Source organism: Erinaceus europaeus, chromosome 3, assembly GCF_950295315.1.
Source record: "Erinaceus europaeus chromosome 3, mEriEur2.1, whole genome shotgun sequence".
In the NCBI taxonomy this organism is placed as follows: Eukaryota; Metazoa; Chordata; class Mammalia; order Eulipotyphla; family Erinaceidae; genus Erinaceus; species Erinaceus europaeus.
The window spans coordinates 71965011-71992465 of NC_080164.1; the positions used below are offsets into that span (position 1 = coordinate 71965011).

At 39.6% G+C, this 27455-nt stretch overlaps 1 protein-coding gene across 5 annotated transcripts in view; it reads right to left on the minus strand.

Moving 5' to 3' along the window:
• Positions 1 to 27455, minus strand: part of VWA3B (von Willebrand factor A domain containing 3B) — a 189355-nt gene that overhangs the window by 81023 nt on the left and 80877 nt on the right. For all 5 annotated transcript variants that reach the window (XM_060187501.1, XM_060187502.1, XM_060187500.1 and 2 more), the window contains 4 exons: positions 24844 to 24998; positions 22419 to 22557; positions 19824 to 19955; positions 9666 to 9764 (listed from right to left, as the gene is read on the minus strand). In XM_060187501.1, the coding sequence (XP_060043484.1) occupies positions 9666 to 9764; positions 19824 to 19955; positions 22419 to 22557; positions 24844 to 24998 (525 nt within the window). The remainder of the gene's footprint in view (positions 1 to 9665; positions 9765 to 19823; positions 19956 to 22418; positions 22558 to 24843; positions 24999 to 27455) is intronic.

Genomic DNA, 27455 nt, shown 5'->3' on the forward strand with positions numbered 1-27455 from the left:
CCTTTAATTCTTCCTCACAGTTTTCCTTGGACCCCTGTGGAAGCAGAGTAAAGAGGAAGTGAGGACTCTGGGCTTAGTATCGGGCTTAGTACTGGCTGGCCTTGAGCAGCTCACACACTGCTCCAGTGGTCCTCCACAAGTGGTCGCATTCAGTCACTCCTTACACATAGCTTTAGGATCTGCATCTGGCTCCAGTCAGTCACCTGTTCCTGCCAACAAACTCAACTCCACCACCACACTACTCTTCTTTGCTCAGGTCGTCAACTGGTTTCCTAACCTAAGAACCCATCTCTCTTGGATACTCAAAGGCAGAGGAAAGCCTGATGCTAGCTGCCCTGTTCAAGTATTTAGTTGTGGAAGGTACTAAGAACTCTGCTTTTCTCTCCCTGCCTCTTCTCTTACAACCTTGGAGGCAGGCACTCTTCTCATCTTCATTTCTTCCCTTGTATCAGACAGGAGATGCTAGAACTAAATTCTGTTACTTTGATACAGAAACTACTTCTGACATGTAGCTGAGATATATGACAAGGGAATGAAGCCAGCACTGATTTAGTACTGACTCTGTGGGTTCCAGGTACTGTGGGCAGAATTTCATATGTAATCTTTCATATGTAACCTGACACATTTTCATATATTTATTTGCCTATTGACTCTCTTCCCATAAAACAAAGGAGACAGACACCTTATTTATCTTGCTTACTACTGTATTTCAAATTGATAGGAAGTCTTGGTGCATGAAAAGTGTCCAATAAATATTTGTGGAATGAATTCACAGGCACATCATCTCATTTACTCATAGCAACCCTATGAGGAGAGAGCTCTGAGCCACAGATGAATAAAATCATGAATAAAATCATGTTAGAAGACATTTGTTCAAGGTCATTCAGGTGGGTAGTGTAGAATAGAAGGTCTTTTAACATAGATCTCCAATTCTAGAACTATTTCCATCATTCCACACAACTAACAAAAAACATGTGCAAGAGAAAGACAGTTGTGTGCATGGTGATGATCCCCTCTCATCCCAGCACCCCACCTGCTCTCAGCCTCTAGTAGTGTGTGCTAAACTGATAGGATGTTCAAGCTGGTATTAGAGAGCTTGGCAGAGGGTGTGGGTACATACTGACTGCAGTGAGAGCACCATCCCCCACAGTGGAAAATAGTCACTCCCGTTCTCAGCCTCCATCTGCCTCCTAGAAAATGCACTGGTTTCCATTCTCACGGTTGTGAAGAGCCCCCAAGAATGCTGGCCTCAACCTTTCACCACCACAGCCTGACTGACTAATTTCTAGCCAACTACTTTAGTGGTTTCCCTGTACTGTGATATGGGAGGCCCACTCTCTTGTATTGTCTGCATAACAAGAGGGCCAGCAATCCCTCAGATGAGGTCAAGCACACCTAAGAGGTTCCCTAGGTCCCTCTTCTCTGATGTGCAGCCAGATGTATATATATATTTTGCCACCAAAGTCAACTTGGGGTGGTAAGAAAGGAAGGGATCAAGTCTGCTAATTGCCTGGAGAGAGGTTTGTTTATGTGCCTTCCAGTGCTCCCACTTTCTCTCTCTCTCTCTCTCTCTCTCTCTCTCTCTCTCACACACACACACACACACACACACTGTTAGCTTTTCTCCAAATGCTTTTTTTTCTTTTTAACATTTTTCCATTTTTGTTGCCCTTGTTTTATTGTTGTTGTAGTTATTATTGTTGTTGTGATTGATGGCGTCATTGCTGGATAGGACAGAGAGAAATGGAGAGAGGAGGGGAGCTACAGAAAGATACACACAGAAAGCTACCAGAGCACTGCTCACCTCTAGTTTATGGTGATGCTAGGGATTGAATTTGGGACTTTGGAGCCTCAGGCATCAAAGTCTTTTTGCATAACCATTATGCTATCTCCTCAGTCCCATTTTTTTCTTTTGATAGAGGGTGAGACAGAGAGATAGAGAAGGAGAGAAATCTCTTCTCCCGGATCAACTAAGAATACCAAAGGAGACCACCTGGGACCGAAACAAGACAGGACTGGACCAACTACAGGAACCCACCAGGTCACCAGTGAGTGCAAACACATGTGGCTAGTGACAGAGAAGAGCCTAGGGAGAGATTAAGTGGCTGGTAACTTTCCAGCAGTTTGTTAGTTGAGACACCACCAATAAGGGGGCAGCTGAGGGGAGGAGAGGACTCCCCAGAGACTCACCAAGTGCAACTCTGGGTCTCCATTGCTACCACCCTCAGAGTCTGGAGCAGCGGCAGGAAGGGTCACCAGGGGACAGAGATCTAGCCAGGAAACTCAGGAGCAGACCTATAGCAGTGGGGCTGTGAAAGTCTCTTTGCATAACCACTGGATTATCTCTGCCACACCCTGCTTTATCTCTTGGTCAGGAGTCAGTGATTAAGCTAAGAAGCCTACTTATAGTTTAAAAGCCCTCAGGCTCCCATAGCCTACAGGGAAGAAAAAGCACAAAAGAGGCTTTTAAGCCACTGAGCTCCAAATCAGGGATTAAAAGACTATTGAAAAAACTGTTAACTTCCACCACTGTGAACCCTTTAATTACCTTACTTAGACACAAGTCAATCCAGGCAATAGTGATCAATAATTTGAAAAGTACTGAGAGAGGGAACTCATAACATAATATATAAAATGGTTAAACCAACAAGAAGAAATATTGGAGAAATGAACCAGGACAAGAGTCTAGCTAAAAGCCCCCCCAAAGGATGAAGCACAAAATAATGAGGTCAACATCCAAACACTAGCTAAGGAAATAATCACAGGAGTGAATAAAGAGTTTGAAAGAATTGTAATCAGAAATACAGGAACAACAAATGAGAATCTGGAAGAAAACGCTAATTATCTCAAGGTTCTTAGAGAGCTGAAAGCTGAAATAGCTGAGCTAAGAACACAACTAGCTGAACAAGCTAAAATAGTATCAGAACAGGGTAACAAAATAGATGAACTCCAGAAAAAAGTAGAGGGCAGAGAGAATAGAATCAATGAGGCCGAAGACAGAATTAGCACAAGCAAAAATGAATTAGAGACAACTAAAAAAGAAGTAAGAGATCTCGAAAAGAGATTCAGAGATACTGAAAACAACAACAGAGTCCTATGGGATGACGCCAAAAGAAACAATATATCTACAAATTTAATGCTATCCCCATCAAGATCCCAACCACATTTTTTAGGAGAATAGAACAAATGCTACAAATGTTTATCTGGAACCAGAAAAGACCTAGAATTGTCAAAGCAATCTTGTGAAAAAAGAACAGAACTGGAGGCATCACACTCCCAGATCTCAAATTGTACTATAGGGCCATTGTCATCAAAACTGCTTGGTACTGGAATATGAATACTGACCAGTGGAATAGAATTGACAGCCCAGAAGTAAGCCCCCACACCTATGGACATCTAATCTTTGACAAAGGTGCCCAGACTATTCAATGGGGAAAGCAGAGTCTCTTCAACAAATGGTAGTGGAAAAAATGGGTTGAAACATGCAGAAGAATGAAACTGAAACCACTATATTTCACCAACTACAAAAGTAAATTCCAAGTGGATCAAGGACTTGGATGTTAAACCACAAACTATCAGATACTTAGAGGAAAATATTGGCAGAACTCTTTTCCGCATACATTTTAAAGACATCGTCAATGAAACGAATCCAATTACAAAGAAGACTAAGACAAGCATAAACCTATGGGACTACATAAACTTAAAAAGCTTCTGCACAGCTAAAGAAATTACTACCCAAACCAAGAGACCCCTCACAGAATGGGAGAAGATCTTTACATGCCATACATCAGACAAGAGTCTAATAACCAGAATATATAAACAACTTGCAAATCTCAACAACAAGACAAATAACCCCATCCAAAAATGGGAGAAGGAAATGGACAGAATATTCACCACAGAAGAGATCCAAAAGGCCAAGAAACACATGAAAAAATGCTCCAAGTCTCTGATTGTCAGAGAAATGCAAATAAAGACAACAATGAGATAGCACTGTCATATATCAGAAAAGGTAACAGCAGCAAATGCTGGAGAGGGTGTGGGGTCAAAGGAACCCTCCTACACTGCTGGTGGGAATGTCAATAGATCCAACCTCTGTGGAGAACAGTCTGGAGAACTCTCAGAAGGCTAGAAATGGACCTACCTTATGACCCTGCAATTCCTCTCCTGGGGATTTATCCCAAGGAACCCAACACACCCATACAAAAAGATCTGTGTACACATATGTTCTTGGCAGCACAATTTGTAATAGCCAAAACCTGGATGAAACCCAGGTGTCCAACAACAGATGAGTGGCTGAGCAAGTTGTGGTACATATACACAATGGAATACTACTCAGCTATAAAAAATGATGACCACCGTGTTCAGCCTATCTTGGATGGACCTTGAAAAATTCATGTTAAGTGAACTAAGTCAGAAACAGAAGTATGAGTATGGGATGATCTCACTCTCAGCCAGAAGTTGAAAAATAAGATCAGAAAAGAAAACACAAGTAGAACCTGAACTGGAATTGGTGTATTACACCAAAGTAAAAGACTCTGGGTTGGGTGGGTGGGGAGAATACAGATCCAAGAAGGATGACAGAGGACCTAGTGGGGGTTGTACTTTTTATATGGAAAACTGGGAAATGTTATGCATGTACAAAATATTGTGTTTACTATTGAATGTGAATCATTAATTCCCCAATAAAGAAGTTTTAAAAAAAAGAAAAAAAAAGAGAAGGAGGGAAAGAAGAAGAAAGATACAGAGAGGAGAGACACCTGCAGCACTATTGCACCACTTGTACTGGGGACTTGAATCCAGATCCTTGAGCACGTCAACATGTACACTTTAGTGGGTGTACGAGTACCATGGTCCCTTCTGCGTATTCTTCTAAATAGTAAATGCTGATGAGTACCTGGAAATACTTGGTATTGATCATATACATGCAGTTCTCCAAATCAGTGAAAATTTAAAAATGAATAGAGATTGAGTGGTACATCTTAATATGCTCTGATTCTCTCTTTCTCTCATTAATAAACATACCTTTAAAATATAGATATATGTAAATAAATAAATAAGTGAAATAGGTATCAAATGAAGTACCAAGCAGTATCTAAGGTAAATTGTTTTCTTAATAAAGTGTATAAGGTGCCACCATTTACATATTTTATTTTTATTATTTTAAAATGCTAATATAAAAGTGGCAAATGTCAGAGGCAAAACTGTTCCTTAAAAATCCAGAAAAATTATATATATATACACACATATATATATATGGTCTTTGTATTTGCATAAGAAATATTTCTAAAAGAAATATAAGGAAGCTATAAGAAACTGATCAATTCTTTTTAGCTAATAAGAATTTTTTGGATGGAAGGATTTTCCCTATACTCCTTTGTACTTTTTTATTTTACACCATGGAAATGTTTTACTATCCAAAACTAGATAAAATTTAGGGCATAATTTTGATTAAATCTATATAATGTAATGACATTATATAGATCTAATTACTGAAAGTGATGTTTCTATGAAGAATTGCTATGAATTGAAAAATTTATGAATTATATGAAAAAAGAATACAGATTGAATTATGAGTGATTAAACTTTTCTTCTTATGATTATACAGCACACACACACATATACATTTCATATATAAGTAATAAAATCAGTAAGAACTTATTGAAAAACTCCTTTGTCCTGATGCCTTCAAATGATGTTTTCCAGATTGATGATGCCTTCAAATCAGAATCTCCAGTTCATACCTTCCCCCAACACCAGTGCATATTTTTAGAGGGTTCTAAAAAGGTTTCATAAGTAATGAAGTGTGCTCAGAGTCAACTCCTCCCACCAGTAACTCCTTCATAAAATTTAAATCAGTTAAGAATGTAATCAGTAGAAGAAAGTCATCATCTTGACTCATTGCTCTCTTGCGTCCACCTTCCTCCCCTGCTCCCAAAGTGCTTACCAGTGTCTTTGGCATTTCTATGACATTACCTCTGAAAAGTCTTCTCCTCTTCATTTCTGTTATTTTTATACTAAATGGTCCCACCAGCTTTCATCAAGATCACTTTTTTTCCTGGCACTATTGGGTGTATATTTTTGTTTTGTTATTGCCAGAGCTCAATGTGCCAGGCTGACTTTTTCAGATAGAAAAGGAGAGACAGAGAAAGAGGGAAGATACTACAGGGCTGAAACTCCCCCAATACAATGAGGGATAAAATCACACCTGGGTTGTGTGAATGGCTAACTAGGCATGTTAACCAGGTGAGCTATTGATATTTTGCTGCCCCTGAGGTATATTTCTAAAACAGGTAGGTAAACCACCTGCTCTGAAATGATAGCACCAGTGTTTAGCCTGCTTCTTCTAGGTGGCAATCAGGGACTTTCATAACATTTTCCCTAAACTAACTTTCCAGACTCAACACAGACACTCTTCCACCACTTCCCTTCCTCTGATTAGTTCTCTGAACAGTCCTCATATTTTCACACCTCTGCTCCTTCTGCCTAGGTTACAAAACTCTCTCCTCTTCCCAAACACGGCTCTCTCCTATGTCTCTCTCTCTTTGTCTGCCAACTTGTAAACATAATTCACTTTTTTAAAATTAGTGATTTAATACTGATTTGCAAAATTACATGTCGACAGGGGTATAATCCCATAGTGTTCCCACCACAAGAGTTCTGAATACCCAACCCCTCTATTGTAAGGTCCAGTTTTCCTAAGGTTGCAGATATAGGTTAACTATTATTTATACAACTATTCATCTATATTTGTATACAATTTCCCTTATTATTATTTATTTTGCCTCCAGGGTTATTGCTGGGGTTCGGTGCTGGCACTACAAATCCACTGCTCCTGGTAGTCATTTTTTCCATTTTTAATTGGATTGGTCAGGGAAATTAAGAGGGGACAGGGAGATACAGAGTGGGATAGAAAGACAGACACCTGTAGACCTGCTTCACCACCTGTGAAGCAACCCCCCTGCAGGTGGGGAGCTGGGGGCTCGAACTGAGATCCTTGAGTGTGTCTTTACACTTCATGCTATATGCACTTAACCTGACATGCCACCACCTGATCCCCCACCCTTATTATTTTTAAGGTCCCATCTTCTCTTCCCTTCCAAGCTACACATTACCCTAGTACTATATCCAAATGTTCCTCTCTTTTCCTCTTACTCCTGTCACTTCTCCCCCACTGGGAGTACGGATCAAATTATCTTTGGGGTGCAGAAGGTAGAAGATCTGGCTTCTGTAACTGCTTCTCTGCTGGGCATGGGTGTTAGCAGGTCAATCCATACCCCCCAGCAACAGAATTCATGCTTTAAGAAATATTTTGTTCCCCCTAATGATCCTGGGTCCATACTCCCAGAGGGATAAAGAATAGAAAAGCTATCAAGGGAGGATATGGGATATGGAGTTCTGGTGGTGGGACTTGTGTGGGATTCTACCCTTCTTATCCTATGGTCGTGTCAATATTTCCTTTTTATAAATAAAAATTTAAAAAATGTTTTGTTCCTTTCCCTCACTGTAGAGTAGCAATGGTCGGGACACCCCCACTCTCTGAAGGGAAGCTGAGGCAACCTACTTAAGGAAGACTTGTCCTGAAATGAATGCAGCCTAGAATGTTCCAAGCTGTGACCATGGACTGTGAGCTCACACTGATAGAGACTCAGATAGACAGGGATGCAGAGGTGCTAAATATAAATATATATATAGGCCCTAGGCCACATCAATGGGGTTAACAGTTAATGGTATTTATATACTTTTCTTCATATTTGGGAGCTACTCTCTGCCCTGATCCAGCTTTCTAGTCCTATTTTCAACTCTGACACCAACTTCCTAGATAGCACTTTTAGTCTACCTGCATGTTAGCTATCAGGCTCAAGCAAAAATTACTATAATCATGGGCGACATGGAACATACCTACAATAGACTTCTTAGCTTCTTCCAACATGAAGACCCCTAGTTTAATTTGCTCTCTTCCTACCTTTGGGTTTCTCTTTATTGAACAATTTGTCTTGCTTTATATCTTACCACCTTTTAGCCACCAAGCTACAAATGCTCCCATGACGCCATCTTGAATTCCTTGGGCAGATGACCTCACCGATATGTCCCAGATCCTAACCTCTCCAGAGCCCTACCCCACTAGGGAAAGATAGAAACAGGCTAGGGGTATGGATCAACCTGCCAACATCCATGTTTACAGGAGAAGCAATTACAGAAGCCAGATCTTCCACCTTCTGCACCCCATAAAGTATTTTGGCCCATACTCCCAGAAAGGGATAAAGAATAGGAAAGCTATCAAGGGAGGGGATGGGACATGGATTCTGGTGGTGGGAACTGTGTGGAATTGTACACCTATTATATTAAAATCTTATTAATCATTATTAAATCACTAATAAAAATTATAAATATTTTGTTGAGAGAGAGTAAGAGTGAAAGGAAGGAGGAGGAAGAGCAAGGTCAGGAGGAGGAGGAGAAAGAGGAAGAAGGGAAGGAGGCGAGAAAGGGAGAAAGGCCAGCCAGACTATCAATTCTGGCATATGTAGTCTTAGGGGTTGAATCTAGGATCTCAAGCTTGGAAATCCAGAAGTTTACAGCTATTTCACCTCCCAGTGTGCAACAGCCTACATTCCTGCAGCTCCCAGGCAGCTCATAACATCTCATAGCACAGACAATCTGAATTGGAGTTAACTGTATAAATTTAGCCCATTCCCCAAGGCATGCACTTCCCTAAGGCAGGGTAAAAGCATTATTAATCTCTTAGCCTTAAACTATGGCACCAAACATGAAACATAGTAAGCAAGGCACAATAAATTCCTTCTGAACAGAGTACAATGAGGCTGATAGAAAAATTACTTAAGATAAAATTTCAGTTTACATGTAATTTCTCTGCCAAAAATCTTATGCTGTAGCAAAATCTAGCTGCGTTCCTATTTAAGTCCTAGACTACTGGACTCTGTAAAATCTGTTTTCTGCAAAACACTCTCACTCCCTAGCCTAGGCCCTCCTCCACCACTATGCACCAAGACCTGGAAGTCCCCACCCGCCCTTTTCTGAGCAGTCTTTACATCCAAACACCTAACAGTGAAGAATTCAAGTTGATACTAATTCACTTCAGTTGTTAATTTATATAGTACTGGCCTACAAGTCTGTGTATTTATTTAATGCCCAAAGCATTAATCTTTCATTCACAAATCCCAAAAGAAGATGAACAGACTTTGCTAAAACTTTTCAAACATTTCCCAATCAAGTTAAACAAAACAAAGAACATTTCACTAGAAAGGCATGCTTTTGTTTAAATGATTTCTAAGTTAAAATTGGGAATGAAACCAAGAACATTATGTAGTGACATGTTTGGATTCAGAGTCCCCCACCAAGGGGGAAAAATAAACCAGTCTTCAAGGAAAGGCGGATGTCTCCTTTCACAGGGTTGGTTTCCTGGCCTATGGGTGTGTATCACACTAACCAGACAACACTCCTGGCCACATAAATCACCCTCAATATTTTAGTAGACAAAGAAATTCCACAGTGTATTTTCTTACCTCGTTTCTGGATCCCCAAACACAAGGAAATATCTCTCAACAGTTTTTTAGTAGTAGTTGAAAAGGTCCCCCCAAAACTGATTCTCAGTATTTACTTTCAGAGGAAAGGTGAATCCTCCTTTTTTCTCAACTTTGATTAAGTACCTGATCAGGTCTCCCATCCGTCAAAAGGTAGATTGTCTGTGTCTCTTTATCAGCAAAAGCAATCTGCAGGGCATTCAGGGTGTTTGTGGAACTTCCAATCTAAACAAGAGAGAAATACTGAGCAAACACTCGAGTCTCAGAAATATCTCACAAGCAAATATTATTTATTTTGCTTCCAAAAAAAGAAAATGAAAAAGAAAGACAATAAAAGAGAAATTAAGTCATACTGAAATAATAATTTAGGTCTGTTCAGTAATGCCAAAAAAAAAAAAAATCAAATCCTTGGGTGTGACATAAAAACCTCTATTCAGATTGTCTAGATCTGGCAGAAGCGGGATTATAGATTTCCTGTCTGAATGACAGAATTTTTATCTTTGTGTGTTTCTGTGTGGTACATTAACTCAGTTACTGTTCATTCGTCTGTCAACACATGTTAAAGCATTCAGCCTGAATATACTGTGCAGGATCATGTTTGTTTTAAAACCGAGGCTTGTTCATGACAACCAATATCCAATAAACATGAATGTGGTATAACAAAGAACAACAAAGAAATTGTAAATCTCAAAAACTGCAGTTTCTGCTCATGGCTGTACACTACTGATGAGATTTCATTCTCATACTTGTAATGAAAAAAAAATCAGACAAACATCTGTTGTATGGCCAATGATATGTTTAGGTCATAGAAAAATCAATGAATCCAAAATCTGAGCAGAGACAGCACCTAACAGTGAGATGCATGTGCTGACTTTCTAGGGCCAGCTACAGCTTGACAAATTTAGGTTGAAGAAATTAAAGATTTGATGGCGGTTGGCCAGGGTCTACCTGTGAAAGGGTAAAATATTGGTCACAATATTGGAATTCTGTGATCTCTTGAAGGTTTTTCTAGCACAAAACATGAGTCTAACTTATAGTGCAGAACTGGGAGTGAGGAACAGCATATGAATTTCCATAACAACATTTCCTCCTTTCCTGTAGAACAAAAGCCTTAATCTATGTATGTGGGTGGGGTAGATGACAAACATGGTCATCTTTATGGCACTGTGAAGACAAAGGATATGTTCAGAGTAGGAAAGAGATAAAAACTGGCCTCTCTACATTTAGGAAAGAAATGGGGCTAAGTGTAGGGCTCAGAACCACTGAGAAGGCACAATTCTACACATCAGAACAAGACTACAACTTACAAGAAAATATCCATGTAATCCTTCATTATTATCAACTAATATGTAAGAAACAGTGTTGTATGCTTTACATTGGGTAGTTCTCTCCCGCCAAGAGAATTGGATCAGTCCAGTTAGTTTCGCGGGCCTGCTTGGCCCCGCCCCGAAGGAACCCCGCCAGAGTTCCAGAGTTCCAGAGTTGGAGAGTGAGAGAGAGTGCTTGCGAGAGGGTTCCTGAGTTCCAGAGTAAGAGAGTTCCTGAGTTAGAGAGTTAGAGAGAGTGCTTGCAAGAGGGGTTCCTGAGTTCCAGAAAGAGAGTTAGAGAGTTCCACAGTTGGAGAGTTGAAGAGTTGCAGAGTTAGAGAGTAAGAGAGAATGCTTGCGCCACCGCAAAGAGACAGCAGAGTTCTGTTTGGTGATTAGTTTGGTTTAGTTTATGAATCGTTGTTCCTGAATAAAAAAATACAGCTTCCCTGCCCAGCCGTTGTCTCCGCATCTCTGTTACCCGCCCGGCTAGAGCCACCGAATTTTAACAACAAAACAGATCATTTCTAATGCCCATAGTAAAAGGAAAGTTAAAAGTTTGGGTAAAACAAACATTAAAAACAAGCCTCTGAACATCATCACACTCTAACAGAGTATCACAAGAAGTCAGGGGTATAGTACACAGAAGGTAATAATAATAATCTAAGTTCAAACCCATTTCAATTCCTAATTACATTAATTTTAATGGACAGATCTCTGGACTCTCCCGAGTTTGATTTCTGGCATGTGCTAGAATGATATTCTTCATCTCTCTCTCTCTCTTTCATTCTCACTCTCTTTCTCCCTCCTACAAGAAAATAGATAAGCAAATATTTAAAAATATACATTACAAATTGTACTGCAATGAACATATATGTACTTTGTAATAGCTCAGACTTGGAAGCAACCTAGATGCCCAACAACTTATGAGTGGCTAAGAAAGTTGTGATATATATATATATATATATATATATATATATATATTATGCAGCTCTTAAAATTTAGGAAGTCATCTCCTTTGCTTCATCTTGGATAAAACTTGAATAATGGAAAATGAGAAAAGGCAAAATGAGTATGCATCTAGCTTTTACTGAAAAGGCATGCTAAAAAAAGAATAAACCGCATAAGAGATTAAAAAGTACTCCTCAATGGCATATTCAGTTATGACACAGATGATGAAACTATCTGACAGAAAAATTTACATAACTGAATCCATTAAAATCTTTAATGGAACACTTGAAAATCATTCAAGTCCGGGTGGGTTGTTTCAGCAGAGAAAAGGAAAGTATTAGAAACAATTGGATGAAAATGCTAAAAATGAAGGAAAATAACCACAGAGGAAGAAGTCTTTCAATAAGCTCATACATAGATTGAAAACAGACAAAGATAGAATCCAGTGAATGTACAGCTAGACCAAGAGAAGTTACCCAAACAAAACTACAAAGAGGAATAAAGAGTAAATCAAGACAGGAAAGAGCATCAAGAATAATTAGAGAAAGTTTATTTGAAAAAACAATGTCTAAGAATTTTCTTAAAATGATAGATACAAATCTATGGATGCCTAAAGGTATCACCAAGCAGGATACATGAAACAAGATACCCTTGCCTATTTGGCATCAGAGAAGGTCAAGAAGTGAGTTAGTACTTTGATATCCACCAAATATAACAAACCTTCTCTTCTCCAATGCTGTTCACTCCCACTTGGCAATGATAAGGTATTCCTCCCACTGTGTTGTGCCAACAGTGTACAAGTGGGAAATCTGGACTTGAACCTCTATCTGGAAGTAATGAAGCCAGAGGCACCTAATCTCTGACACTGTCAAACAGAGTCAAATAAATAGAAGGTCTAAATCATAATGCAAAAAAATGAAACCAAACTAAACAAAAAAAAATTTAGGATTTAACTAAAAACTTCTCCATCCTACCAATAACCAGGAAGATGTCACTCTGAATGAAAAAGACAATAGATACAAACACTGAGGTGACAAAATTATTTGGCCAAAATTTTATATTATTTTTAGAACAGTCATGATAAGTACACTTTGACTAACAAATACCAACATTCTTGAAACAAATGGAAAACTATAAAGCATCAGCAAACAGAAAACCTTAACAATGAAATAAAAGAGAATGTAGCTTTTCAGAGCTTAAAAACACAACTAAAGTAACAAACAAAACCTCACATGAACTCAGTAGCAGAACTGAAAGGTAGCAGTCAATGAACTTGTGAAAATCAATAGAAACTACTAAGAATTAGGGATTCACTTCTTTATCTCATCTTGAATGGAGCTTGAAGGGATCATGTTAAGTGAATTAAGCCAGAATGGAGACTCCCCAACTCTTCATATGAACTATTCCAGCCTTTAGGTTCATGATTAGTCAACAATTTGTTTGGCTCTATATGCTAATTCTTTTTTCAGCCACCAGGTTCCTGGTGCTAACATGATGCCAACCTGAATTGCTTCGGCAGACAACCCCACCAATGTGTCCTGGAGCTCCACTTCCCCAGAAACCCACCTCACTAGAGAAAGAAAGAGGCAGGCTGGGAGTATGGGTCAAACTGCCAATGCCCATGTTCATCAGGGAAGCAATTACAGAAGCCAGATCTTCCACCTTCTACACCCCATAATGATCCTGGCTCCATACTCCCAGAGGGATAAAAAATAGGAAAGCTATCAGGGGAGGGGATGGGATATGGAGTTCTGGTGGTGGGAATTGTATGGAGTTGTAACCATCTTATCCTATGTTTTTTGTCAGTGTTTCCTTTTTATAAATAAAAACTAAAAAAAAAAAATCAATAGAAACTAGAGTAATAAAGAGAAACAACTAAAGAAAAAAAATAAGATGAGGTATTTGGGAAACTATAATAAAAGAGTTGCTATTTGTGTTGTTAGAGATCTACAAAGAGAGAAGAAGGGTTGGAAAAGTACTGGAAAACATGTTTTATTTTTACTAAATCTGAAGATAAATACAAATATATAGACTCAAGAAGCTGAGTAAACCCCAAGTGAAAACATATCAAAATCTATAGGATGCTTCTGAGGCAATGATACAAGGAAAAAATTAGGGCTGGAAAAATAGTTCACTTGGATAGCACATTTGCTTTACTTTGCCATTCATGAAACACACGTTTGAGCCTGTTCACCACCATATTGGAAGAAACATCACTGCTGTAGTCTCTCCCTCTCCCTTTCCTTTTCCCTCTCTCTTTTCTTCTCCTCCCAACTAAAAAAGTACTTGCTGGGAGCAATGAAATCATGTAGGTTTGAGCCCCAGTGAAAACCCTGTTAGCAAATTAATGAATTAACTTGAAATAATCTAAGAGTTAAGTAAATCTGAAGCAAAGAAGATGGAAAGGAATAAGATTCTCTTAATCAATTTAACTGATTCAATTAAAAGCAGAAAAATAACAGAGAAAAACCAATGAAACAAAAAAATTTTTTTTAAGATTGATCAAGTGGCCCAGAAGGTGGTACAGTAGCTAAAGCACTGCACTTTCAAACTTGAGGTTCTGAGTTCAGTCCCTGGTGTCATGTAAGCCAGAGTGATACCCTAGTTTGCTCTCTCTCCACCTCCTCTCTCTCATAAATAAATAAATTTTAAAGGATCAATCAACTTATTAAGCTGTTAGTATTACTGTTAAAGAGAAATAAGAGAGAAGTTACTTGTGATCTATGTCCTCCCTACTTATTTATTTATTTATTTATTGCCTCCAGTGTTACCACTGGGGCTCAGTGCCTGCACTATGAATCCACTGCTCCCAGAGGTCATTTTCCCTCCCTTTTTTGGTTGTTGCCCTTGTTGTTATTTATTTATTTATTTATTGTTGTGGTTATTATTGTTGTTATTGATGTCGTCGTTGTTAGATAGGACAGAGAGAAATGGAGAGAGGAGGGGAAGACAGAGAGAAGGAGATAAAGATAGATACCTACAGACCTTCTTCAACGCCTGTGAAGCCACCCCCCTGCAGGTGGGGAGCTGGGGTCTCGAACTGGAATCCTTACGCGATCCTTGGCTTTGCGCCGTCTGCGTGTGCTTAACCCGCTGTGCTACCGCCCGACTCCCGTTGTTATTTTTATTGTTGCCAATGCTGTTGTTGTTGTTGCTGGATAGGGCAGAGAGAAATCAAGAGAGGAGAGGAAGACAGAAAAGGGGAGAGAAAGATAGACACCTGCGGACCTCCTTTACTGCTTGTGAAGTGACTCCCCTGCAGGTGGGGAGACCAGATTTGAATCAGGATCCTTATGCTACCATTCCTTGTGCGCTTAACCCGCTCTGCTACCGAACTGCCCCTTATGTCCTTTCTTTTTATAAACTGCAGATTATAGGAAATATTTTGTCAATACAAAGTCACTAATTTAGGGCTGGTAATAAGATATAAATGTAATTTCGTGGTTAAAAATATTAATGAGTTCTACTGTTTAATGCAATCAGTAACAAACAGGGCTAGTTATCTAAATGACAACAAAATAGGACTCTAATTGTTCTTTGTGAAGTGTGTTTAATTCTGATCTCTACAGATATCTTCATTGAAGCCCCCTTGATTGCTCGGTGAAATTGAAAAATGAATTTTTCAAGAAGGCCCAATTCTTCTGTTATTATTTCAGCTGGTTTGCTTCAAGAATCAACCTAGTAAGTTCAGGACAGCACTCAGGTGTTCTGAATCTGCTATGTGCTGGTGCCACAGAACAGTGGCTCCCCAGACAGATATAGTCCTATGTCATAGAAGCCCACCTTCAGCAACTAGGACAGGGTCTGGCCCAAGACTGCTGAGGAAGCAGGTGCAAGCAGATACTAACTCCTGAGTAAGTTTTCTGTGGTTCTCAGTATAGCTTTCTCTCAGCTTCCTCCTCATCATTTCAATATTCTCTGAACTGTAGGCTTACCAACTAGACAACTGAGTCTTGACTCAGAAGGAAGATTTGTTCTTTCGTTTACCACCTGAGCTATTTTCCTGCTGCCTAACTGCTGTGAGTCATTTGAGGTTTTTTTTGTTTAGATTTTTAAGTAAAAAAAATTTAGATTCACAAAAGAGCTGCAGATATAAAGCCAAGAGTTCCAATCAATCCTTTACCCAGCTTCCCCTAGAATTAAGAGCTGACATATCTTAGATTTTGTGAAAACTATGGTAGCTGTAGAGGCTGTTAGGCCAAAATCTGACAGGTAATTATTATAGAAAAGATTTCATACCTCGTCCATTAAAAAAATCCCAAGGAGATTTCAGTACATCTCAATGACAACACATGCCCTCCTTTGCTAGTATTCAGGGAGGCCCACTTCCTAATCATGCTTCCTGTCAAATCTCAGACTCTAAACTCAGGCTCTGAAATATCTCACAGATGTTTGTGATCTTTATTTAAGACTAGCCCTTAGTCTCTATTTTGGTTTATCTCAAATATCTGCAATGTTATGTAGTTCTGGAAAAATAGCTTTCAAAATTAAGGTAAGTTCAAGACAAAAGAAAGTTTATGGAAAGGAAAAGACTTTGTAGTAAAGCAAAGAGCACTGCTTTAAAAAGTACAATGCACACCTGAAGTAATGATTTCACATTTTAACTATATCCTGAAGCCCTCTCTCACCTCACTTTCAGTCCTAATGAGTCACACTCTATTTCTAGAAGGTACTTCTGAACAAACTTTATTATTAAATATAGCTGCAATATATTACTTGAAGCAAAAATTAAGTTCAAAAAGAACAAATCTAAGTGTTTGAATAAGATATGTATTTTGAAATTCACTTACATAAAGCCTGAGCCAAGGACAGGTAAGAAAATGGGGGCCATAGGTTCACAAAGAATAAAAGTTAATGACTGGCGGAGCCAAGATGGCAACTTGGAGATAAACACCTGGCATGAGCTCTGCAAGGAGGCTGGTTTAAACCTGGGAATTTTGGACACCAAGTTGCAGATGCTCCCATGATGCCAACCTGACTTCCCTGGACAGAGGACTTCACCAATGTACCCTAGACCCTACCTCTCCAGACCCCTGCCCTACTAGGGAAAGATAGGGACAGACTGGAAGTATGGATTGACCTGCCAATGCCCATGTTCAGTGGAGAAGCAATTACAGAAGCCAGACCTCCCACTTTCTGCATCCCATAATGACCCTGGGTCCATGCTCCCAGAGGGATAAAAGAATAGGAAAGCTTTCAAGGGAGGGGGTGGGACAGGGAGTTCTGGTAGTGGAAATTGTGTGGAATTATACCCCTCTATTCTATGGTCTTGTCGATATTTTTAATTTTTTTCTTTTTTTTTAATATTTATTTTATTTATTTATTCCCTTTTGTTGCCCTTGTTGTTTTATTGTTGTAGTTATTACTGTTGTTGTCATTGTTGGATAGGACAGAGAGAAATGGAGAGAGGAGGGGAAGACAGAGAGGAGGAGAGAAAGATAGGCACCTGCAGACCTGCTTCACCGCCTGTGAAGCGACTCCCCTGCAGGTGGGGTTGCTGGGGTTCGAACTGGGATCCTTATGCAGGTCCTTGTGCTTTGCGCCACCTGCGCTCAACCCGCTGTGCTACAGCCCGACTCCCACGATATTTTTAATTTTATAAATAATAACAAAAAGATTAAAAGTTATTGATAGATTATTCATACTGATGATGAGACTAGATTAATGTGAACTTTGTAAGCAAAATGCACGTTTATGTGAAACTATAGTTGTGCCTAGGGCTCAAATAAATTTATCAAGTATTTTTTAAAAAATTGTTTACCGAATGTCCAGCCTCCCCCTCACCACAGGGTTTTTACTTTAGCGCCCTACTCTCAATTTAATCAGATCCTGCTTTTAGTTTCCCTTTCTGTTCTTCTTTCTCAATTTCTTTTGATGAGTGGGATCATCCCATACTCATCTTTGTCTTTCTGACTTAGCTCACTTAACATAATTCCTTCTAGCTCCATCCAAGATGGGTCAGAGAAGGTGGGTTCATTGTTCTTAATAGCTATATAGTATTCTGTTGTGTATATATACCACAGCTTTCTCAGCCACTCATCTGTTGTTGGGCATCTGGGTTCCTTCCAGGTTTTAACTATGATGAATTGCGCTGCTATGAACATAGGTGTACACATATCTTTTTGATTGGGCATTATGGAATCCTTGGGGTATATCCCCAGGAGAGGAGTTACTGGGTCATGTGGAAGGTCTATGTCTAGCCTTGTGAGAGGTCTCCAGACTGCTCTCTGGAGAGGCTGAACCAATTTTCATTCCCACCAGCAGTGCAGAAGCCCTAGGCACAACTATAGCTTCACATAAATATGCATTTTGCTTACAAAGTTCACATTAATCTAGTCTCATCGTCAGTATGTAGAATATATCAATAACTTCTAATCTTTTTGTTATTAATTTATTCATAAAATTAAAAATATCGACAAGACCATAGGATAGAGGGATATAATTCCACACAATTTCCACTACCAGAACTCCCTGTCCCACCACCTCCCTTGAAAGCTTTCCTATTCTTTTATCCCTCTAGGAGCATGGACATTAGGCTTCCCGGGGTGGTGGGAGGAGGGGTGTGGAGGTGGGTGGGTGGGGTGGGACACAGTCTTTTGGTGGTGGGAATGGTGTTTATGTACACTCCTATTACAGTGTAGTCATATAAACCACTATTTAATTAATCTGAGAGGGGAAAAATTGATCGTATGTCTCGAACTTTTTAAAACACAGACTGAGTCTTTTTAATACATAGGCTGAGTCTTTGATATGCTGACTCTATCAAAAGTCTAGACCAGGTAGAACAGAAGCAACCGGTGGCAAAGCTATATACAAGATGGTGGGTATTATTACAGCAAACCCTAACAAACGGACTTTTCAAAGTTAACCCAATTACCAAATAATGTTGTGATAAGAATAACTACCTGTTGACTTCTTGAACCCTTAGATAGCAGGAATCTCACATTTCCACAATAGAGCCTATATTTCCCCCAGTCCTGGAACCTTAGGGTGGGGCCCACTCTCCTGCATGCTTCTCTCAATTCATATCAAATAATATTGCATCTGCCGATTGCAACCGAATCGATGCAACGAGTGCCACCCCAGCATGCTTCACTTCAGACTGTGTCCAGAGACTTCAGGTGTGGATGACAACCCTTCAGCTTCATCACTCGGGTGAGACCTTTCCCTTCACAGTATTCTCTAATTCCATTCCAGGTGGTCCACTCCCCAATAAAGTCCCAAAACCTAGATATAGACCAGGTCCCCTGAGATAGGCATATGTTCACACGTGTCCATAAACCAGGGCAAAATATACATCTGAAAGCAGAAGTACACAAGAGTCTACAGTGAGTACCCCCCAACACTTCATCTGTACTATTCCAACCTTTAGGTCCATGATTGTTGAACATTTGTTTGGCTTTGTATGTTAATTCTCTTTTCAGCCACCAGGTTCCAGATGCCAGCATGATGCTGACCAGACTTCCCTGGACTGATGACCCCACCAATGTGTCCTGGAGCTCCACTTCCCCAGAGCCCCACCCTACTAGGGAAAGAGAGAGGCAGACTGGGAGTATGGGTCAACCAGTCAATGCCCATGTTCAGTGGGGAAGCAATTACAGAAGCCAGACCTCCAACCTTCTGCAACCCACAATGACCCTGGGTCCATGCTCCCAGAGGGATAGAGAATGGGAAAGCTATCAGCGGAGGGGATGGGATATGGAGATCGGGTGGTGGTATTGTTTGGAGTTATACCCCTCCTATCCTATGGTTTTCTTAATGTCTCCTTTCTTAAGTAAATAATAAAAAATTTGTTTACTTATGGGTGGAGAGAAAGAGAGAAGAGAGGAAAAGAGAAAGAAAATTAGAGTATGAATACAATATATGAGATGTCAGGGATCGAACTGAAAAACTCCTGTTACAAGTCAGGCATTCTATCCACTGATTCACTACCTCCCAACCACTTCTTAAGTATTTCTACTCTAGAAGCAAACTCATTAGGCACTAAAAATCAAGGTTCTTTTCCCAGACCTTGCCTCCATCATACCTTAATATTTCTAATCCATGACTCAGCCTGTTTCAAATTATCTTCATTAACTTCAACAAGCTTTTCCCTCCAAGCAACTGCTTTTGCATCAAACTGTACAAAATTGAATTTCCTTATATATTTCAGCTGTTCCTATAAAAGAAAATTATTAATGACCATAAAACCACTCAAATGTAAGAAGAAAGTAGTAAAGGTCACAGTTGGATACATTTTAATCACTATTACACTTAGCTTCAGTTCTAGAAAACTAAAAGCTACATTTAACAGATAAAATCTTTTCTAGTACAAAAGGCATTTAACTAAACTTCATACATAATTTAGATACTACACTTTTATAAATATGCATGTATATGAATATATATTATATATCACATGTAGGTATGTTTATATAATATTAAGTGAATCCATTAATTAATCAGCACTAAATATTCTAAATACAATCTGCTTTTTGTCATCATTTTGATAATTTTTTGGCAATACTATTATTTGCCCATACATATTTTCACTTGCTTTCCAAAGTTCATATTTCTCCAGTAGAGGTTTATCAAACTAGGTATATCAAACCTTTCAAATACTCTCACAGTTTTTTCTGTGATTAGTAATTATAATTCTACTGACACAGAACAGTATAATGACACCCATTTGTAAGAGTCAAGATACATAAGAACTCTGCTCCAGGACACACAACTTAGAGATAACTCAATTTTTTTTTCCTCCAGGGTTATTGCTGGGTTCAGTGCCTACACCATGAATCCACTGCTCCTGGAGGCCAATTTTTCCCCCTTTTGTTGCCCTTGTTGTTGTAGCCTCGTTGTGGTTACTATTGCCATTGTTGATGTTGTTTGTTGTTGGATAGGACAGAGAGAAATGGAGAGAGGAGGGGAAGACAGAGAGGGGGAGAGAAAGACAGACACCTGCAGACCTGCTTCATCGCCTGCGAAGCGACTCCCCTGCAGGTGGGGAGCCAGGGGCTCGAACTGGTATCCTTATGCTGGTCCTTGTGCTTTGCGCCACATGCGCTTAACCCACTGAACCACCGCCCAACCCCCAAATTTTTTTAAAATAGAGAAGAATAGGTAGTGGTGTACTTGCTTGAGTGCACATGTTACCATGTGTAAGAACTTATTTCCAAACTCTTGGTCCCTACCTGAGTGGGGGAAACTTCAAAAGAGGTGAAGCAAATGGACACCTGGAGCAGTGGATTTATTATGCAGGCAATGAGCCCCACCAATAATACAAGAGGCAATAAAAATATTTTTAAAGGGCAAAAGATATGAATAGACAGTTTTCTAAAGAAGATACATGAATGCCCCACAGACCTATAAAAATATGTTCCACTTCACTTTTCATTAGGGAAATCCAAACTTAAAATCACAATTATATACCACTCCACATGTGTGAGAATCACATCTACAAAGCAGGAAGTGACAAGTGTTGGCAAGGATGTGGAGAAAAGGGAAACGTGGGGCACTGTTAGTGAGAATGCAAACTGGTGATCTGGTATGATCGCTTTGGAAAACAGTATAGAGAGTCCTTAAATAAATAAAAATTGAAATATCTTATGTCCCAGCAATACCACTTCTATGCATATATCCAAAGGTTATGAAAACATTAATTCAAAGGGATATGTGCACTCTTATGTTCATAGCTGCTTTATTCACAATTGCCAAGGAGTGGGAGTAGAAGAAGCCTAAATTGTCATTAACAGATGGCTGGATGAAGAAATTATGGAGCATAAATTAAATGGAATACTACTCTGCAATTAGTAAGGATAATAGTACATATTTTGGGACAAAGTGGATGGAACTGGAAGTTATTATGCTTAGTGAAGTTAGTAATAAGTAAAAGGCAACTGCCAGATGGTTTTGCTCATATGTGGAATAGAGATCATGGACACATATGAACTTTCAGAAAAAAAGAAAAGAAAAGAAAAATGTATTGGTGTAGTGCACCAAAGTAAGACTCTGGAGTCAGGGGGAAGGCTCAGGTCCTGAAACATGATGGCAGAGGAGGACCTAGTGGGGGTTGTATTATTATGTGGCAATGTTATACATGTACAAACTATTGTATTTTACTATCAACTGTAAACCATTAATCCCCAAATAAAGAAAATGAAAAAATGTGACCAAATTATCTCTGAAACTTGATGATAACTATAGTAGTTATCATGGGGGGGGGCAGTATCACATAACAATTAGCTATTCCCCTCCAAAATGATAAAAAATTTTAAAATAGAAAAATATATCTTCTGAAAAAACGGTGTTCCTAGGGTTGTCTGAAGCAAGTATTTTTTTTTTATTTTTTTATTTATAAAAAGGAAACATTGACAAAACCATAGGATAAGAGGGGTACAGTTTCACACAATTCCCACCACCAGAACTCTGTATCCCATCCCCTCCCCTGATAGCTTTCCTATTCTTTAACCCTCTCGGAATATGGACCCAAAGTCATTGTGGGATGCAGAAGGTGGAAGGTCTAGCTTCTGTAATTGTTCCTAGGGCTGTCTGAAGCAAGTCTTACATTTACAGTTCTCACAATTGGCATAGGTAATATAGGTGCAGATTCATTCATGATTCAGGCCCCAGTTCATCTAACCTGTATAAACTGGATGATCTTGTCCTTTACCAAATCCAGTTTGCCCTTCATTGAGTGAGATGTATCAATGAGTATGTAGATACAATCATTACATACTTTTCCAAAGAGGACTGGACTCCCATCCTGTAACCATTTAATCCTATGCAGGAAATATTTTGAAAGTGAATGGTTAGAGATTTTGGCAATGAGAGCCTCTTCTTAACAACTTAATGACCACATAAGGAGGCCAAAACAATGCTATATTATTATAATAAGTATATAAAGCCTTCTGTGTGTGGATTGCTCACTATACGGGCTCCCTCATCACCACCCTCAACCCCAACTCATACTATCCAATATCAATCCAAGTGAAAACAGAACTAGTAGCATCAGGAACATAGGATAGGACAGAACAGAAGAATAAATCCAGGGGTCAGACAGTAGTGCGCTAGATAGAGCACACACATTATGATTCACAAAAACACAGATTCAAACCCCCCCAGTCCTCACCTGCAGGGAGGATGCTTCATGAGTGATGAAGCAACCCTACAAGTGTTTCTCTTTTTCTCTCTGTCTTTACCTTCCCTTCTCCTCTCGATTTCTCTAAGTCCTATTAATTAAAAAGAAAGGGAAAAATGGCCATTAGGAGAGTAGATTCATCATGTAGGTACTGAGCCCCAGAGATAACCCTGGTGGTAATAAATAAGTAAACAAGAGACAGAGAATGAGAGAGAGCAGAGATGGGAGTGAGAGAGAGAGAGAGAAAACAAATCCACTATTAGTTTCCAAAGCCAAAAGTAAGTCACTTTAGTCATCTGATATATTAAGACTCTCAGCTCTGACTTCTGACCATCTGTTCTAACCCTGTTGGATGCAGTCCACTTAGTAAGAACAACACATTCCTAAAGCTTAGACAGTATCAAGCAGCCCCAGATCTCTATAATTACTAAGTAGTGGGTGCTTCTATGGTTCAGCCTTACATGACCATCACAGGATATCAAGTTCATAGCCAAAAAAGTCAAGGGGGTGGAAGGAGCATGACTATGGAAAATTAACTCGAAACTGAGCTCAGAACACAGCAAGACCCAACTAACTAGAATTTATATGGCAAATTACTGAAGAGGAGGTTTGCTGTTTGCTGCACAAAAGAATAGATGTAAAGGTGTAAAGGGGAAAAGAGAGGAAAAAAGGAAGAGAGAAAAAAAAGGAAGAGAGAATGCACTGTGGAAGAGGAAGAGAGAGAATGTACTCTGGAGAGCTGAGGGAGGATGTTTTGGCTAAGTAATGATCAGGACATGTGTATGAAGAAATTACTAATGCTGGAAGCAAAATGCCAATAAAGGAGTTGGCGGGTCATCTCTTTACACTTACACAGAGCTGGTAATGGTTCATCTTCCAATGAATCAACGTGAAAGTCTCCTCGATAGATGGGGCATCAAACAGAGTCCTTCATAGGGTATTGTCTTAGTAATAGGAACAAATTAACACTGGACTATAGCTTTCTCTATAGCTATAGTAACATAACTTAGAAAGTAGCCCCACTCCAGGACCTTGTCCTTACTATAAAGCAGGAATGGTAGAGACTGCACCACTTTCTGAAGTGGGGCTGGGCATCCTACTATGCCAATTGAGGAAAACTGGTCCTGAAATGAGTGCAGCCTCGAATGCTCCTAGCTGTGACCATGGACTACAAGTACAGATTGTCAGGGACTGGGAGATTACACAGGCTCCTGTGCTACATATAAATATACATTGGTTCTGAGTCATATGAATGGGGTAAACAATTAATTGTATTTATTTACTTTCTTCAAGTTTGGGAACTACTCTGCCCTAATTTAGCTTTCTAGTTCTATTCTTAACTCTGACACCATCTTTCCAGACAATCTTTTCCTTGCAGGAGTGATGTTTCATGAGCAGTGAAGCAGGTCTGGAGGTGTCTTTCTGATTTTAGGAGGAAACCTTTCAATTTTTCCCCGTTGAGCACAATGCTAGCCAAGGGTATGTCATTTAAAGCCTTTATTATGTTGAGGAATTTTCCTTCTATTACCATTTTCTTGAGGGCCTTTATCACAAATGGGTGTTGGACCACATCAAATGCTGTTTCTGCTTCAATTGATAAGATCATGTTATTTTTGTCTTTCTTTTTTTTGATATGGTATATTACATTGATTGACTTGTGGATGTTGAACCATTCCTGTTTCCCAGGGATGAATCCTACTTGTTCATGATAGATTATTCTCTTAATATATTACCAGATTCAATTAGCCAAGATTTTGTTGAGGATCTTTGCATCAATGTTCATCAGGGATATAAGTCTATAATTTTCTTTTTTGGTGCAATCCTTTCCTGCCTTGGGGATCACTTCTTGATTAAGCTTTCACCAAAATGTCAAGTAGATTTGAATTTCAAGATAAATTCACATCTGCTCTCCTAAAAATATACTAACCGCTTCTGGATCTGGGCCAGGACTGCATGAATTCTCTCACTGTACCATGTGTACTTCTCCTTGGTAATGCAGACATGGACCAAGCTCCCATCCTTCCAGGGAGCATTGATAAATTTGCTGCAATATTTTGCATGGACTGTTTTCTTATTGGTCTCCTAAGGGAAAGACAAAGGAAAAAAAAACACTCAAAAAACCATTCAGAGAAGAAAAGTCTACAGAGGGTACCTATATCTCTGTATTACTTATACAGGTCATTACATTAACACCACGGTAACACTAGCCAACCAGTGGTTCAACCAAACATGTACCAACAGAGTTGTATGTAAGATGTTATGACATATATGAGTTATACTATCTGTACCTCATGGACATAACATATATAGAGAGATAGAGATACAGAGATAATTAGATAGATAGATAGATAGATAGATAGGAAGAATACAACATGCAGAGTTATTTATCAGTAGTTGGTGTTAGACTAACATAGGGCTTCACTGCTCTAGGTCAACTTTTTAAAAATGTTATTAGTGATTTATTATTTATTTACAAAACCATAAGATAACAGGAGTATAATTCCACACTGTTTCCACCACCAGAGTTCCCAACACTTTTTCAGACAGTAAGAAAACACAGAAACAGGAGAGATACCATAGCACCAAAGTTTCCCCAGTACAGTGTAGGCAAGGCTTAAATCTGGGTTGCAAGCATGACAAAGCAGGCACCCACCTAGTGGCCTATCTTGCCAGCCCCATAACAGTGTCTTTCTTCAAGCAAGAAATTTCAAGAGAGTGAACAAAAGTATCAAATGTTGATAAAAGTTCATGTAAGAAATAGAGTAAGAACTGAATCCTGGATTTTGTAATTAAAGGATGGCTGAAAAGAAATGGCATTGCAGCAGAGGCATTGGTGGTATAGTGGTGAGTATAGCTGCCTTCCAAGAAATGGCATTGCTTGTTTGGAGAAGAGATTTAAAAAATGTATATATTTTTAGTGATTTAATAGTGACTTATAAGATTATAAGATAATAGGGTTATAATTCCACACCACTTCTGACCAACAAAATTTTGTGCCCCCACTCCCCTACAGTGGTAACCACTGTAGTTCTCCCAAGGTCATAGATATGCTGACTATACAGATATGATGGCCCTAGACCTCAAATAAATCCCTCTCCATTGTCACTGGTCATCTCCATCAGGAACAACACAATGGACCCCCCCTTTTTTAAAAAAGAATTTTTAAAAATTATTTATTTCCTTTTGTTGCCCTTGTTGTTTTATTGTTGTTGTATAACTATTATTGTTGTCATCATTGTTGGATAGGACAGAGAGAAATGGAGAGAGAAGGGGAAGACAGAGAGAGGGGGAGAGAAAGATAGAGACCTACAGATCTGCTTCACCGCCTGTGAGGCGATTTCCCTGCAGGTGGGGAGCCGGGGGCTCAAACTGGGATCCTGATGCTGGTCCTTGGCGCTTAACCCACTGTGCTACCGCCCGACTCCTACAATGGACCCCTTTGGGGGCCCACATAGGACCTTGCTCTCAATGTGGATCAACAACAGTACAGAATGTTCCATCCTCCCAAGGGAGGCTGGATAACATACTCTATTTACCACCTGAGGTCCTGAAATTAGGGCAGCTTGGAACGTTCCTACTCATGACCACAGAATGTGAGTTCAGACTTACAGAGATGCAGAGGTTACATAGGCTCCTGTGCTGACTATGGGCCCCAGATCAAATTGATGGGGTTTACAGTCAACAATATTTATATACCTTTCCCATATTTGGGAACTAACTCTCCTCCCTGATCCAGCTTTCTGGTGCTTTTTCCAGCCATGACAACAACTCCTCAGACAACAACTTGGGTCCACCTGCATATCAGATGTCAGGATCAGGAAAAAACTAGTTAAGTTATGGGCCCTTTGGAATATAACTAAAATAGGCCTACTAGCTATCTCTAAAATGGAGAGCCCAAATCTTCAACTGCCTTTAGGTTCATGATTAGTCAACAATCTGTTCAGCTTTATATGTTCACTCTTTTTTCAGCCACCAGGTTCCAGATGCTAACATGATGCCAACCAGACTTCCCTGGGCAGACGACCCCACCAATGTGTCCTGAGCCCCACTTCCCCAGAGCCCTTCCCTACTAGGGAACGAGAAAGACAGGCTGGGAGTACAGATCAACCTGCCAGTGGCCATGTTCATTGGGGAAGCAATTACAGAGAAGCCAGACCTTCCCCCTTCTGCATCCCATAATGACCCTGGGTCCATACTCCTAGAGGGTTAAGGAATAGGAAAGCTATCAGGGGAGGTGATGGGATACGGGGAGGTGATGGGATACGAAGTTCTGGTGGTGGGAATTGTGTAGAATTGTACCCCTCTTATCCTATGGTTTTATCAGTGTTTCCTTTTTATAAATAAAAATAAAATATCAAGACTACAAGGGACCTTCCTATTCTCTTTAAAAGTCCATATTCTCCTAGTCCTGGACATTTCTTGATGCCTCTCTTCTCAATCCCTTAGTCTGTTATACTCCCTCTGTTGACTTCAACTAAATCAACTCAAACAGTGCCACAGTGCCACATTATGCTTCCACTGTCTTTATGCTTTGGATTG